Here is a 17,147-nt window from a genome sequence, read left to right as displayed (position 1 = left end):
CATCTAATATAGTGTGACCTTTCCTATTTCTCCAGGAGGTGTATAGTGTGACCCCTCCTATGCCTACAGGTGGTCTATAGTGTGACCCCTCCTATGCATCCAGGTGGTCTATAGTGTGACCCTTCCTATGTTTCCGGGAGGTGTATAGTGTGACCCTGCCTATGCCTCCGGGAGGTGTATAGCGTGACCCTTCCTATGCCTCTGGGAGGTGTATAGTGTGACCCTTCCTATGCCTCCGGGAGGTGTATAGCGTGACCCTTCCTATGCATCCAGGAGGTGTATAGTGTGACCCTTCCTATGCCTCCAGGAGGTGTATAGCATGACCCTTCCTATTTCTCCGGGAGGTGTATAGCATGACCCTTCCTATTTCTCCGGGAGGTGTATAGTGTGACCCTTCCTCTGCCTCCGGGAGGTGTATAACGCAACCCTTCCTATGCCTCCGGGAGGTGTATAGTGTGACCCTTCCTATGCCTCCGGGAGGTGTATATCGTGACCCTTCCTATGCCTCCGGGAGGTGTATAGTGTGACCCTTCCTATGCCTCCGGGAGGTGTATAGCGTGACCCTTCCTATGCCTCCAGGAGGTGTATAGCGTGACCCTTCCTATGCCTCCGGGAGGTGTATAGTGTGACCCTTCCTATGTTTCCGGGAAGTGTATAGCGTGACCCTTCCTATGCCTCCAGGAGGTGTATAGCGTGACCCTTCCTATGCCTCCAGGAGGTGTATAGCGTGACCCTTCCTATGCCTCCGGGAGGTGTATAGTGTGACCCTTCCTATGCCTCCAGGAGGTGTATAGCATGACCCTTCCTATGCCTCCAGGAGGTGTATAGCATGACCCTTCCTATGCCTCCAGGAGGTGTATAGCGTGACCCTTCCTATGCCTCCGGGAGGTGTATAGTGTGACCCTTCCTATGCCTCTGGGAGGTGTATGGCGTGACCCTTCCTATGCCTCCGGGAGGTGTATAGCGTGACCCTTCCTATGCCTCCAGGACCCCTAGAAGGTGTGTAGTGCATCTACAGTGCGGCTCTTCCCACGTCCCCATAGGGTGTATACTACAATTGCTATACCCCCAGAAGTTTGGTGCTGGAAACATTATGGAAAGGAGGGAAGCTGTGGGATTGTACCCAGCATTACTCTCGCTCCCACAGTGGTTCCTAAACTTTTTTGAATCATGGTGCCCTAGCGTATGAGAATTTTTTCATGGGACCCCTGGTCAAAAAGTTTCTTGCTGAGTAAGTTTGTAAATATTACATAAATTGTGTTTCTCTTTCGTCCAGTCCGGTGACACAGCTAACCTTGGGATGTAGGAGGGTCCACAGGAGCCAAGGCACCTATGTTGAAAACTTTCCACTGGACGCAGGCTCCTCCCTTCTGCATCCCATCATGCTCCAGTTAGTTTTAGGTGCCCACAGGAGTGGGTGCTATGCTGATTGGCTGCTATTGCAGCCAGCTTTTTTTTCTGTTTTTTTTTTTACTAGATTAGCTAGGTTTTTTTATTATTTTATTAATTTAGTATGTTAGTGCAGGTTTTTTTTTTTTCCAGTGTGCTGCTTCTGACAAGAAGCGATGCACACTGAGAGTGCAGCAGAGGCTGACAGAAGCACGTCCTGTCAGCGCGCTGTGTGCAGGTGTGGGATGTCTGCACCCATTGCACAGCGCTTAACTCCAGCTTTGCTGGGCCCTGGGAGCGTCTGGAACTGGCTCCTTGCTTAGAAGGGGATCGTGGGGGAAGGACCTCCCGCAATGGCGGGCGCCATCTTGGAAGGGCTTATAGACTGAAATCCCACTAGGGAGGTGAAGTCTATTACAGGTGTCCAGTGCAGCTGGAGGACTCCAAGTGATCCCAGAGTGAAGGGGATGCACTAGGAGATGAGAAGAAACACTTGTGGGAGCAGCTAAAGGGGGAAAGGCGCCAATTCTGGTTTCCTACCCCGCTGAAGCAGGGACTTGGTCCCTTCCTACTCTGTGTGCGGACGCCATTCTCTCTCCATACTGCGGAGCTGAAGCCTGGCTGTTTCTTCCAGAAGTACACAGGGTGCAGTTTCTCCTGAAAAGCGCTATCCCCGCTGATGCTGAGATCACTTACAGCAAGCAGACAGATAAGTACATTGTATACATTACTTGTGCTTTGCCTGACATTGTGCACCGTGGGTTATAATGACTGACATGGGTGATGATGCTGCTGCTGTGGGGCGGGACATGTTATTGGACTGCAGTGTTTGCGGGGTTAAATTAACATGTGAACAGATGGACCAAGGGGACCTTTGCACTGCTTGCAAATCTGTGCCCAGGGATGCGCATGCCCAGAGGTCTGTGCAACTTTAACCTGCGTGGGCTGCGGTGTTGGGGAGGTCTATGAATGCCTTGGCTGAGGCTCTTAATAGGCAGACGGATAACTTTATTAAGTCTCCTGGCCCTAGCTCTTCCTCCCAGACTTCTATGGGATCCATTGCTCATTCGCAAGGGGACCCCATGTTGCTGCAGGTCATACAGGACACTGCGTAAGGGATCCATAAGATGAATTCACTTATGGAAAATTTAGCAAAAACCCCTGAGAGTCCCTCCTACAGGCGGCCTTCAGCTACACCTCCTCTGTTATGCATCCTGAATGTCCACGGATAACAGGATATCTGCATATACCCATATGCAAGGAACATCAGTCCTTACTGCGCTTTGCGATAGGGGAGGCTCATTTACAGTTCCAGGCCCTACCCTCTGGTCTGGCTACAGCACCGAGGGTATTTACAAAGGTGATGGCGGTCATGGCTGCGTCACTCAGGCTGAGGGGGATTGTGATTATCCCCTACTTAGACGATTTGCTAATCAAAGCAGAGTCAGAGGAAAAGTTACTGGAACATTTATCAGTGGCGACACAGTTCTTGCAGGACATGGGATGGGTGCTCAATCTGCCCAAATCCCATTTAATTCCCTCTCAGTGGTTGCAGTTTCTGGGAGTGATCCTGGACACCCATTTACACTGGGTATTCTTACGGGAGTCCAAAGCATGGGTTATCCGTCAGCTGGTACTACTTTTACTGCAGGCTTCATGGCCTACAGTCTGGCAAGGGGTAAAGCTTCTCGGCAAGATGGTGGCCACGTTCAAGAAGCGTCAGTTTGCCAGGTTTCATTCCAGAACGTTTCAATGGAACATCCTTTCCTGTTGGTCAGGGAATGTGAAAATCATGAAACGGGAAGGTTTGCTTGTCTCTCAGGAGACAAAGGAGTCCTTACTCTGGTGGACAGACATAGAGACGTTACAGCTGGGGTGGTCACTGCGCTCTTGGGACTGGGTGGTGATAACTGACGTCAGTCTCAGGGGTTGGGGGGCGGTTGCCCTTCACCATCGGTTGCAACGTCTGTGGTCCAAACAGGAATCCAGACTTCCAATAAATATCTTGGAACTTCGAGCAGTCTAGAAGACTCTCCAACAGGCCGAGGATTGTCTGAAGGGCCTTCTGATCAGAATACAGTCGTACAACGCCACAGCTGTGGCTTACCTGAATATTCAGGGCGGGACTCACAGCGTAATGGCAATGCAGGAAGTCTTGCGGTTCTTCACCTGGGCAGAAATCAACATTCCGGTTCTGTTTGCTACATTCATTCCGGGGATCCGGAATGTGGAGGCGGATTTCCTCAGCAGGCAGGGACCTGCTGGAGGGGGAATGGTCATTACAACCGGAGGTATTCCAGGAGATTGTGAGTCGCTGGGGGCTTCCAGAGGTGGATCCAATGGCATCCAGGAACAACTGTCAGGTTCCAAAATTCTGTTCCAGAGCCAGGAACCCAGCCGCTTGGGCGGTGGATGCCATGACCGTTCCGTGGCATTTTCACCTGGTTTACATTTTTCCTCCGTTCCCAATGATACCGCGGGTATTGAGAAGAGTGAAGTCTCAGCAAGTGCAGGCCATTCTAAATGCACCAGCCTGGCCCAAGAGGTCATGGTATTCGGACATTCTGAGGTTATCAGTGGAATCTTGGCCCTTCCTTTCCGTCAGGACTTTCTAATACAAAGGCCTTTTCTGCACCTGGACGTAGCTCGGCTCAGTTTGACGGCCTGGTTTATGAGACCTCCTTAGTAAAGAAGAAGGGTCTATCTGATGCAGTTATCCAGACTATGCTCATAAGCCAGTCTCTGCTGCCAACTATCATCGAGTCTAGAAGATTTACATCAGGTGGTGTGAGCGTCAGAAAGTGCACACCTCCAGTTCAAGGTGTCTAGATTGTTAGATTTCCTGCAGGATGGTTTCTCAGCTGGATTTGGGATTACAGTCTCTAAAAGTACAGCTTTCTGCTCTGTCCATTTTCTTCCAGAAAAGGATAGCTTTTTAACCTGAGGTTCAAACCTTCTTGCAGGGTGTTACCAGGTTAAAACCACCATACAGGCAGCCGGTGGCGCCTTGGGATTTATCATTGGTTCTGTCAGTATTGCAGAATCCTCCTTTTGAACCGTTAAGGTCGGCTGACCTTAAGTAATTTTCTTGGAAACTGACTTTTTTGTTAGCCATTGCTTCAGCTAGACGTGGAAAGGGTAAAGGACATCCGCAAAACAGATCTGGTTTTGTATGATGTGCATAAGAGAGGTTAGCCTGCTCCTAAGCAGACCATTGCCAGGTGGCTTAGGTCAGTAATTGCCTTTGCTTATACCAAGGTGGGCAGACCGGTTCCTTCTCAAATAAATGCACATACCACCAGGTCAGTTGCTTCCTCTTGGGCAGTGCATCATGGAGCTACAGCGGAGCAGTTGTGCAGGGCTGCCACTTGGTCCTCTGTTCACACCTTTACCAAATTTTACAGGTTCCATGAGTTCGCGTCGGAGGACGCTTCATTTGGACAGGCAGTGATGAGAACTGGCGGTCTGAGTGTACCCTCCCAAAGGACCGGCTCATGAACGTCCCAAGGTGGAGCTGTGTCACCGGACTGGACAAAATAGAAAAGGGGATTTTTGTAAGAACTTACCGTTCTAACCCCTTTCTCTGAGTCCAGTCCGGTGACACAGCGATCCCTCCCCTACGCTCAGTAAGTCATGCCGTGCATGTGTGTCATGTTATGGTAAGATGATTGTGCATATAAGATGTCGGGCATTGTACTGAGTTGTGCTTTTTAAGATGAACTGAAGCATGATGGTATGCAGAAGGGAGGAGCCTGCGTCCAGTGGAAAGTTTTCAGCTATAGGTGCCTTGGCTCCTGCGGACCCTCCTACATCCCAAGGTGGAGCTGTGTCACCGGACTGGACTCAGAGAAAGGGGTTTCAACAGTAAGTTCTTACAAAAATCCCCTTTTATATGTCATCTTTAGGTTCAGTTATGTGGTGAGGGATAGGATTTGCTTCTGTTTGGCCATAATCCGGTTCATGATAAAGAGCTTCAGGTTCAAGCTGAGAACAACTCATTTTGTTCATTGTGCATTACAGAGATTTATCCTTAGACATAAAGGGATTATATATCACAGCTCAGCGATTGATAGATAAAGTACCAATCAAACAGCTCCTGTCATTTTTCAAACACAGCCTGTAAATTAAAGGCTGTGTCTTATTGGTTGGCATTGTATTTCTAACAAATTTATCGCTCTCCCAGTAAAAATACTGTGTGTAAAAATGATTGTATAATATATATTGGGTCCACTCCTGGAAGGAAAAAAAAATATTGATACAATGTTTTCCTTTTTTATAACAATGTAGTTGATTGAAAAATAGTTTTCTTTAAATAGTGAATATCCCATTTTATGATTGAACACAGAGATGAAAATGTGTTAAGAAATACCCACTTACAGGCCACCGTATCAGGAAATTTGGGCCCTTATTCTGGTTCACTCGCAAAGGCAGATTTCTTCTCAAATGGACAAAAATATGTGCACTGCAGGTGGGGCAGATGTAACTTGTGCAGAATTAGATTTGGGTGGGGTTTTACTTCAAAGTGAGATCTATACTAGTGTAAAAATAAATCAGCCAGTATTTACCCTGCACAGAAACAAAATCACTCGCCCAAATCTAACTCTCTTTCTCTGCACATGTTACTTCTGCCTCCCTGCAGTGCACATGGTTTTGTCAAATTGAACCAGAATAAGGGCCTTGGTGTGTTCCACCTTCTCCAACTGCTGTCTAACTAAATACAGGATGACCACATTACACACACAAGCCTGCAGCGGATCATCTACGTTGAATTACTTTGGGGGAAGAAGTTTTGGTGGTTATTTTTGTTTGGTTAGAAGCATGGATTTAATTGATTACTCTGCAGATGGACCTGACCAAGTTCTGTGCAATTATCTAACACTTGTGCAAGAAAAAAAAAAAAGATACCAGGACAGATGCTCCATCAATAGTCCATATAGAGATACAATCCAATGTGCTCTAATTATTATTGTGGCTTTATATTTGTCTGTCGTCTCTCTACAGAACTCTGCTGGGTGCACATTGTCGCAGCAGCATACAAGCCACTTTTAGAACACAGAAGCATCAACTTCCGGCGATCCTTCAGGGTTCTACTCAGACCTCTCATGAAATGGGGAAGGTGAGGTAGACACCGAGTTTTTCTCATTCATTGATGAAGACTCCTTTATTGCGCTGGATGCTGAAGGGAATGTGCACATGCAGGCATGTCCAACGTTGGCCCTCCAGATGTTGTGAAACTACACATCCCAGCATGCTTTGCCAGTTTTGCTATTAGAGAATGCTAAAACTATTGCAAATCATGCTGGGAAGTGTAGTTTCAAAACATCTGGAGGGCCAACGTTGGATGTGCCTGATTTAATGGAATCCAAAAAGGACTTCACAAAGATTGTGCCAGTTATCCCCTACCTGGCTGAAGCAGCTTCTCCAGGTTAATTGCCCTTCTAGATGGAGACGATGTCATTGCATAGATAAACAGCCTAACAATTGTGTTTAGTAATCATGAATATTTTTTTCGATTTAGCTCCTGTTCTTGAAATAATGGATCGCCTTGGATTACTATGAAACTTAGCCACTACTATGCACACATGTAGTGGAACATTCTAGAAGCCGAGAAATGCAAATATTCTAGGTCAGGCATCTCCAACCTTGATCCTCAAGGCACACTAGCAGTCAAGGTTTTACTGATATCTAGGCTTCAGCACCGATGATTAAATCAAAATAATTGGGTTACTAATTACAGTAAGATATGCTGAAGCCTAGATATCGCAAAAGCCTGTAGCACCAAGGTTGGAAATGCCCGTTCTAGTTGTTCAATCTGTGATCATTCTAGAATATGGCCCCTCAGTGACCGATCACTTATATACAATCAGTTCTCAGTCGAGCACTTTGCATGGTCGGTCACATTTGGGATCAGCACCACAACGTTACCTCAGCATCGATGATTAGTGTTATCATTTACAAAACAGTACAATTCTTTCACAGGGGATGATTTTTTTTTTTTCATTTAAGGGGTTCTTTATAAGTCACTACTTTGGAGTTGTAACTATTCCAATGATCAGATGGGACTGGACACCGTGGATGCTTCCTGCTAGATGGTTTCATGGGCTTCATTTGCTAGGTGGACCCGGACTTTTGGTTATTGTTCAGGAGCTTGGGACAGTGTTCAAGCCACTGACCAAGGCCCATGTTTAGAGCGGGTGCAGTAAAGGGTCAGTCACACAATGTCACAGGTCTGGTATTATATGTACCATCAACCGGTCACCAAGAGCGACCAGACTATAAGAATACTGAGTGATCTGTTCCAACCCTTGAAGTGGTCATGTCATTGTTAGAAAACTGGGAGGCCAACATCATCATCATCATCATCATCATCTATGAGCTTGAGCGTAGAAGTGGTTTCTACAGTTATAGAATAGTGTCAGCAGCATGGATTGGTAGAGTTAGCGGTATTTCACCAGGTGGAATATAACTATAATAATGGTGGCCATTTCCTGGCTGGAGACTTCCATTGTGGGTGGAACTTTTTAGCCAGTCTCTTCTAGAACCATATATTTTTTTTTTTAACCTCAACTGGGTTCAGGAGTGTGGCTATTATGATACAGTGCCAGGACTTACCATTGGCTCTGAAAGATTTATATTACCTGGTGCAAGAGGAAACCGTTGAGCATTGATTTCTTTTAGCTGGCTCCTTCATAGGGGTTCATAAATTAAACGTATTCAGAATTATGGTACCCTAGAGTATCATAACTTTTTTGTGTGGCCCCTAAAGCCAAATGTTTTTTGATATTTATTCTGTACTCATTTTGCTTATTAAATGGACCAGTTTGAATTGGTCCTGGCCCACAAACCCAGTTCCCCCCTGCAAGTGCCATGAGGCATCACGTTTGGGAACCAATGTTTTGGCCTTTTCATTTTTTTTTTTTATTCTGTTCCCAGGGCCACCTGTCACTATTTCAGTAGGACCAGACATTCTTTCAGCAAGTTCACTGTAGTATTCCATTCTTTGTCTTTTCTTCTCCAACCACACATTATCCCCTATCATTTTTTTTTTATTATTATTTTTTAGGGACGTGTGAATCCTCACAACAGAATCGCTGGGGATGAAATAAAAACACAGCAGAGCCACATGATCAAGAAAATATTCTGTTTAATTCTGCAAGACAGGTAAGTTTCATGAAACCATGTAAATGGTGTACACAGATCTTCCCCCATGTGACAGGGGTAAAAATACAGCCGATACAGGAGTATTGAACAATTAAGATACAAGTTCACTTGTAACAACAGCGCACCATGGTACCAAACCAAAAGCAAATACTGAGGAACAATACAAGTCACCAGACTGGCCAGTGTGGGGGTAATCCCCGGTAAGGATCGATCACATACAGGAAGAGGATTATTAGGAAATTCAGCCAGATGCTAGATTGTGACAGAATGTTAGCACTTAGTATGGGGGGGTGTGTGTGCTGGGATTATAAAGCTTCCCCATCCATATAACCTGGCTGGTTCTATGTAATGTATACAAGACAGCAACACAGGTGACTTATGGAAAAGCATTATTGCAGCGAGCTTATAAACCCCTCCCCCATCTGGTGACAAGTATCCGTAAGGAGAATCCTGGTTAACATCTATAGCTCATGATTGTTGGAGAAACACAAAACATATACTTTGTTTCTTGTGAAACCCATTTACCCAGCACACCACAGAGAGACGGAACATTTTACACTAACAGTCAGAGTAACATAGTACCAAAGTTACATGCCGAAATTCAGTAGAACAGGAAGAAAAAAAGTCACTTGAGAACCAGACTGGAGTGAGGCGGTGGCATCCTGAACCAATCAGAAATGTGTACGAAGGCGCGGAGAGATTTCCTCCTTTTTATCCTAGCTGAATGCTGTGCACAATACATACCAAAAACCACCTTTTCGACCTGATTCAGGTGTTACAGACCAGCCAAGAAATAGATGTGCAAAATTTGACTGCATCATAATAGCTTATTGGGTTCTAGTTAATGGAAACCTGTTTGCATATTCCTCCTAAGCTTTAATAAACTGAAAAGCTTTCTGTCCCGCAGAGTACATAATAATAATTAAAAAAAAAATTCTACTCATGTCAAACATAGCATTATCTTTATACATAAAATGAGTGCATTTGAAATGTAATGGATTTTTCTCCTCTTTAATTGGAGCCTTGTCCTTTAAACAAAAAATTAAATAAAATAATAATCACTAAAATACATTGAATGCAAAAATATACAAACAGTTGGTTTTGGCTGGGTTCAAAACTGATTGATCATCATCTGGTCACTTCCGATCACAACTGGAAATGTTAAAGTTGGTCTTGTATTGATCACAAAAAGCCCTTTAAAGTTCCTTAATGCCGCTAGAGGAAGTTGCTGGGGGAAAGTTACAGAAATATTAAATTCTGTACAAATTAGGAACTGTACGTAAAAGTGCGGCAAACCGGTGTTCACCAGCACCTGAAACATGCAGTATCCTCCTCACGAGCGGCGTTAGTGTATACATCTATGGATAGAGAATGAAGGTGTGTATTATAAAAAGATTAATGCTTCCCTTTATTCAGTCACAGGTAGCAGAGTGTACGGAGCAGGTAGACTGGTCACATCACTGACCAATATCATGCAGATCCATCAGTGTGTATGCATTGGATCAAACTCCTGCAGCACTGTTAAATGGATAACTACAGGATTCGCTAGTGTGTACCCAGCTTAAGACCAGATACAAGTCAGTACTACAGCAAGCCCCCCTTGAAAAGGTGAAACAAGTCACTTATCTGAGCAATGAAAGGGAGGAGGATACAATAATACATAGAGTAACCCCCCCCAGCAACAGCCCCTGACATAGGAACATTTTATCTAGAGTGAGCGGAAGAGACTCAGGCAAAAAAAAGTAAGGAGGATGTGATCAAATAAGAGATATCTGTTCAAGGGGAGTAGGCCTCCCCCATGCCAGTGTAGCTGCATATTCCTGTTTCTATCATCAACCAGGGCGCCGCCCGTTACAGTCATTACCCAACTACAAAATCCACACAAGATGGGAAAACTTTTTGGCCCACACACACGCACACTTGAGAGAACAGCACCCAGGCAACACATACAGCCCTGGAGCTAGCTGCATCATACATGTGCATTAGAAAGCCAGCGGTGCAGGGGTCCCCCTTTATCCGTACAGAATACATGGGGGTGGGGCAGAAGTAACCACCTCGGTCACCTACGAGAGAAGCGGTACAAAGCTCTCATATCAGCTTAAAGTTTACATGTAAAGTAACCAATGCAATTAGAGGCCTACGCAAAAGAAATGGCATTTCAAAAACAGTTACTTCACCTATGGAATACAAAGCTTAATTCCTAGATTTAGGATTCCCCTGAAACAATTCTGCCTGTAAATGCAGAAATACAGCAAAACGTAGAAAAAGTCATTTAAGTTGCATGTCCCAGCATCCTATAAAAACAGAGTTACACACAGATTGTTCAAGTACCAAGAGTTAAATTCATTTAGGTTGTGTCTTCTTCAAAAGGAGACGAAGCATTTCGCCCAACGGTATTAAAGCGAACAGCCGCTTACAGTAACTTGTTCCCTTAACAGCAGCACCACAGATACCAAGACCGGAAGTCGCTCTGCGCAGTATCTGCCGAGTGTCAGAGCACCTACTCTATTCATTCTTCCAAACAGGACAAAGACATGTAGGTGGGGCCCATATAAAGCAGTAACCAATCAGAGCATTCGTGCAGACAGCAGAGCGTTTCAGCTCTGGTAATTCCCGTACAGGAAAAAGTATCAAGTGGGCGGGATTAGAACATTGTACAGGCAATCCGAGCCTTTTTCGGCAATTCATATGGGTGCCTGCTTGTGCACAATCTTACGGAACATAGGCTACACATGGATACTGTGGAAGACTATTTAGAAAACACCAAAGAGCATTTAAAAAGGGGACTAGCAGTGTGGTTCTTGAGGTACCACTGACGGACATGGTAACGTGCCGAGGGAGAAATGCTTGGATAAGCTAAGAACAAAAATCAAAACCCCACCAATATATAATACTGACTTGCAATCACGCCATCGAAAGAAAGACAAAGGGATGATTTAGACTCGACGCCCCACTACACAAACATCCAGTAAGCCAACTGAAAACATAAAATCACACATTTATATTGCACAGTTATTCCATTATCATACGATGACTTTATTTATAAGACAGAGGCGATGATCCAAATCTACGTTACGCAGGAACCATCAACTCCTTCTCTAAGCAACACGACTTGAAGTATCAGGAGATGGCCAGCGGAGGGCCTCGCCCTCTGTATCAGTCACCATAACTTACTGATCATATACTTTGTTCTTTGAGAAGAAATGGCGTTTTTGCAGGAGTAAGTCTATGATTAGCTTGGGCAATTTACTCCTCATTGCAAGTTTTCCCTCACCCATTCTACATTTGGGCTGCACAGTTCCAGCTGGCATTATAACTGCTGTAGTGCATTTACACTTGGTTTGTAGTGTGTCTGCTGCGTATCCATTTTGTACCAAGTGCCGAATGAGTGCAAAAATAAAAACTGGAAAGCCGATGTGCAACAGGCAGCATGGTTATAAAATGGGCAGAGATCCTAGGAAGATGGAGACAATGAAAACACTGGAAGATATGAACCGTGCTTCTGGATGGCTTCATACGATGGACACTACCCTTCTACAGAGTCATCATGTATTTCATTGGAACGAATAAGAGAACATATGTATTAGCAGGTGTTCGATCTTCCCACACAATAAGGCATTCATAGGTTCCCCCTCCGTTACAAACTACCCCATTCTTAGGGTGTCTCCCACCCCTTACAGATTATGTCCTTAGCCCAGTGGTTCTCAAACTCAGGACCCCACCCACCCAGTTCACGGTTTCCAAGTCACTCGACAGATCCACAGGTAGAGTTAATAACTTCACTTGAAAGTCAGTGCTGAGGACAGATTTTGAGAACCTGTGACTTGGCCTATCCACGTTCATAAATTCATCTGAACCTGGTATAATTTGTGTACTGGTTCTCCCCCCCCACCCCAGTACACATCTGCTATATATTTGCTATCAGTCGCTATCCTTTTCAAATCGTCTGAATTTGAGTTCACATGTTTAGAGCACCCCATATAACTCCAGGCTTTTCTGGAACTCTTGTTTCAGTGCCCTACAGACTCCAAGAGAAACGTGACATTATTTAATATAGGATTCAGCCTCACACTCATATTGCTCTAGTTACTTCTCTGAAGACAGAGACAGCGGTAGCTGCAATCACTGGGGTCAGCAGGGTGGACTTATTCCGAAACAAGCCATCTAGAAGCACGGTCCTTTCATCTGAAAGCATCAACACACTCACACAATGGAGCACCAGCTCATTAGCAGTTTACATTCCAAAGCAAAGTGTCCATTTTCATTAACTTTGGAAAAAAAAAAATTTGAAGGAACAATTTAACCCTTTGGGTGGCAGATACACTGTAATTATACAGAATGGACTGCCATCCAGAGGGTGAAAGCCTTTATAGTTAGGACTAAAATAAAAAACACGAAAGTAGAACACAATATCGACAGATTAGTGTTTTCAAACCACCATTTTTCTTCACTTTTTTTTTTTTTCAAGTTTTGGCGTACAAATATGTGCAGATGCCAACATCATTGCCACGTAAGTGCTCGATCCAGCAACAAACAAAGTTTTGGTGGTTGAATTTGGTTAAAAATATCGACGTTTCCTCACGTGAAGAGTTAGTGCTGTGGAAGCCAAAACTTTGTTGACTGTTGGAAAAAATAAAGCAACTATTAGTCCTTTTTTTTTTTTCTTCCTTTACAGGAAATAAAAGTGAATCTCGAGAATCCTTTGGTTTTCTTTCCCAAGTCTCCGGTTACCTTTCAATACAAAGCAAGCGCTGGAATATCACAATTATGTGGGAGATCTCGACCCCACCTATTCCGCCATGGCAAAGACACGAGCAGCAGCGCCAGAGTCAGTGAGCGCCCCCTCTGTTTCTCACAGCCGAGCCACAGGAAGCACCAGGAATCTCTTACGCCTCCTGTACTGCTGCGCCTCTTCATTTCACATTCACAAATTCACTTCTTGTGCAAAACAAGCAGTCTAAGTAGAAAGAATGCCCTCTTAGTTCTAGTAAAAACTGTAGAAAAGATCCATAGAATCCGCCGTTTTATCTGCAGAGAGAGGACATGTGTGCGTAGACAGGGTAGGCCAGCCTGACGTTAAGAGAATCGTTGTGTTGGATGAGGGCTGTATGCTGGTAATGGAGCACCAACTCCTTAAGTGTGCTGTAGAGATTATATGGCTCTGCAAACCCGTAGCCTCGTGACGTACTGTATATAACGCAGTGTTTCACATCGCCATCGGCCCTGGGAGGAGAGAAACGGCACAAGGATTATTAGAGTGTAGACACCAGGACGGCGCACAATAACAGAGTTACTATACTACCTGCCCACTGTCAGGCAGTCAACCAGGCTATAGAAAAAGCCATAACATGGGGCTCCTAGGAAGAGTTTATGGACAAAGTAAATGCAATGGCCGTATGAACTAAACCCATGCAATAAAATGTGGTTTTAATACATATTAAAAACAGCTGCGGTCGATGATTAAGAATGCTTCGTTTTAGGAGTACTTTCAAGAATAAGACTGGTATTGAGGAAAGATGTTCTATAAAAAGGTGTAATGATTATACAGCACTTTGTGCATCTGTATAGTTCACCCCTAGTGCAAGCAGACAGTCTATAGCAGGCCTGGCCAACCTGTGGCTCTCCAGCTGTTGTGAAACTACAACTCCCGTATCATTCTAGGCATTCTGGGATGTGTAGTTTCACATCAGCTGGGGGGGCCATAGTTTTGGGATTCCTGGTCTCCAGTATCACTCTGCCTAGGCAATTAAAGGCGCCAGGTGCCGAGGGGCAATACGATGGTAAAGCAGATATGTCATTTCCTGTGTATAAAGCGGACAAGTGATGCCAGCCAACTCGCTCTTCTCCCAGGACCTGTACACAGGAGCCTGAAGTTAGAGAGTACCATGTATACTGTAAATGGTATGAATAAGATACTTACACCACAGAACATGCATAACAACCCTTCTTGCTGCTCTCACGAATTAAAAACGCCCCATCAGGTTTACCCCGGAGTAACTCTTCTGCTTGTATCCGATTGATGTCGCCCACAAACCAGGTCTTCTCATCACAATGGGGCAAGCAGTCTTCCTCCTCACTCACAAAGCAATGCCTGTCACACAGAGGAATCAGAGAGATGCCACGTTAGAAGCTGCAGCTAGCACAACACGTGCTGCGTTTAGCACAAGCCATCATACAATGGGGGGGGGGGAACTCACTCATCAAACTGCTCATTCCGGATTCCAAGCCATTCGTTTATACGTTTTTGCCTCACTCCTTTGTGATTGAGCCATCTGTCAGGAGGGGAAAAAAAAAAGGGTCTTTATTACAAGTCATCGCAGTATCAAATGATATACAATGAAGGAATTGGGGGTGGGGGCACTTCGAACACTGCAATCAGCTTCTATCATTTATCTTGTGCCGTTGGTAAAATGACAGCAGACATCCGATTGGCTGAATCGTCTGTTCTACACAATTACTTGGAACATACTGGAGCCTTGGTGTTTAATATCCCAATAAGGAAGCACTCTTACAGCAGATGATGGCATTTTGTTAAAGTGAAAATAAAACTGAAGTCTGTTTACCACCTGAATATTAAAATGTCAAATAAAAATAATATGCACCGCTAGGATAAACAAGGATCTCCAGCCCCAGTGGCAATGGAAAGGACAATGCAGATTGGACAACAAAGAGCTGAAATACGGAACCAAGCCACGCATCGCTGCTCAGTGCAGCCACACAGTGGTGGGAGAGGACATTACAGGGACAGGCCACTTACACCAGGTACTGGTCTCGGATCTTCCGCAGCTGGATAAGGTCGGGTTTGATGCTGTTCATCCTTTTGTCTGTTTCCCGATTATCCAATGCCTGTTTTCTCAAGTCTTGCTCCAGGCGTAATTTGCTGTCATAGATCTCCCCCAAACGAGATTTCAATTTTTCATAATTCATTATTATTCTGGGAGAGGAGAGAAGTCAGAGCGTGGCGTTAGTTTGTGCAGATGTAACAATGCAGTGTGTCCATAGCACCAGCAGCTACAGGCATTACCTTTCAATCTCTTTATCATTGCTCTCTTTGCTGAAGCAGTCCATGAATTCTTTACGATATCTCTCCTGGGAATGGCACTGCTCCTCAAAGATCTTAATGGTTTCATTAAAGGCTTCAATCGCCGTCCTCTTCATCTGGATCTCCTGCAACAGTTACCCATCAGCACACAATGTATAGGACATGACATGCTGCGTTACTACTTAGGTCATTATTTGCTGGAGGCTCAGGCTGATGGGTGACGGCTCTATGTCTCACTTGTGCGAGTCCAGCACTAAACACCACATCTGCGTCTCAACTTACTGGACTGCTTTTAGCAGAAGAACATCACACCCTTATCTGGATCCCTGCACAAGTAATGTTTTATCCAGCCCATTGCGGGCGTGATGTTCTTCTGATAAAAGACATGGGTCAAACTGGAAGTCATAGTGGGAACAGATATTATATATTTTGTATTCCTGTCCCAATATCAGCAGTTGCAGAGACTTTTTTTTTTTTTTTTAAATCCATTATAGAGATTAACAACTTTAACCAACATATAACCAAGGGACAGCAGGAGCGTCACTATTTCCTTCCAATGGGCTACATAGTATATAAGCCTTCCAATGGGCTACATAGTATATAAGCCAGACACAGCAGAGGGTCAGTGTCCACTTCCTAGTACCACATCCAGCACATAGGCCGGGCACAGCAGAGGGTCAGTGCTTCCTATTACCACATCCAGCATATAGGCCAGGCACAGCAGAGGGTCAGTGTCCACTTCCTATTGCCACATCCAGCCTATAGGCCGGGCACAGCAGAGGGTCAGTGTCCACTTCCTATTGCCACATCCAGCCTATAGGCCGGGCACAGCAGAGGGTCAGTGTCCACTTCCTATTGCCACATCCAGCATATAGGCCGGGCACAGCAGGCAGGCCACGTCCCCTTCCTAAGGCTACACCCAGCATACAGGCCAGGCACAGGTGGGTCAGTGTCCCCCATCATGGGCTACATCCAGCATATGGGCCAGGCACAGCAGGAGGGTCAGTGTCCACTTGTTATGACCACATCCAGCACATAGGCCGGGCACAGCAGGCAGGCCACGTCCCCTTCCTAAGGCTACACCCAGCATACAGGCCAGGCACAGGTGGGTCAGTGTCCCCCATCATGGGCTACATCCAGCATATGGGCCAGGCACAGCAGGAGGGTCAGTGTCCACTTGTTATGACCACATCCAGCACATAGGCCGGGCACAGCAGGCAGGCCACGTCCCCTTCCTAAGGCTACACCCAGCATACAGGCCAGGCACAGGTGGGTCAGTGTCCCCCATCATGGGCTACATCCAGCATATGGGCCAGGCACAGCAGGAGGGTCAGTGTCCACTTGTTATGACCACATCCAGCACATAGGCCGGGCACAGCAGAGGGTCAGTGTCCACTTCCTAGTGCCACATCCAGCACATAGGCCGGGCACAGCAGGCAGGCCACGTCCCCTTCCTAATGCTACACCCAGCATACAGGCCAGGCACAGGTGGGTCAGTGTCCCCCATCATGGGCTACATCCAGCATATGGGCCAGGCACAGCAGGAGGGTCACCG

General features: G+C 45.6%; 2 protein-coding genes across 7 annotated transcripts in view; one reads left to right on the top strand and one right to left on the bottom strand.

Annotated features, from left to right (window-relative positions):
• The window catches only part of LOC146026623 (uncharacterized), a 64,524-nt gene that overhangs the window by 10,300 nt on the left and 37,077 nt on the right, over window positions 1-17,147 (top strand). For all 4 annotated transcript variants that reach the window (XR_014454503.1, XR_014454502.1, XR_014454501.1 and 1 more), the window contains exons 2-3: window positions 6,391-6,505; window positions 8,453-8,550. Coding sequence is in view for 1 of the 4 variants with exons in the window: in XM_083157436.1 (XP_083013562.1) it covers window positions 6,391-6,505; window positions 8,453-8,550 (213 nt within the window). In the remaining 3 variants the exon portion in view is untranslated. The remainder of the gene's footprint in view (window positions 1-6,390; window positions 6,506-8,452; window positions 8,551-17,147) is intronic.
• Window positions 8,516-17,147, bottom strand: part of PIK3R3 (phosphoinositide-3-kinase regulatory subunit 3) — a 311,112-nt gene continuing 302,480 nt past the window's right edge. For all 3 annotated transcript variants that reach the window (XM_083157435.1, XM_083157433.1, XM_083157434.1), the window contains 5 exons: window positions 15,575-15,717; window positions 15,308-15,484; window positions 14,748-14,822; window positions 14,471-14,641; window positions 8,516-13,773 (listed from right to left, as the gene is read on the bottom strand). In XM_083157435.1, the coding sequence (XP_083013561.1) occupies window positions 13,575-13,773; window positions 14,471-14,641; window positions 14,748-14,822; window positions 15,308-15,484; window positions 15,575-15,717 (765 nt within the window). In that variant the 3' untranslated portion in view covers window positions 8,516-13,574. The remainder of the gene's footprint in view (window positions 13,774-14,470; window positions 14,642-14,747; window positions 14,823-15,307; window positions 15,485-15,574; window positions 15,718-17,147) is intronic.

Source organism: Crinia signifera, chromosome 8 (genome assembly GCF_055691185.1).
Source record: "Crinia signifera chromosome 8, ASM5569118v1, whole genome shotgun sequence".
NCBI classification, from domain to species: Eukaryota; Metazoa; Chordata; class Amphibia; order Anura; family Myobatrachidae; genus Crinia; species Crinia signifera.
Note: the sequence above shows the minus strand (reverse complement) of the source record. Positions and strands in the feature narration are given on the sequence as shown.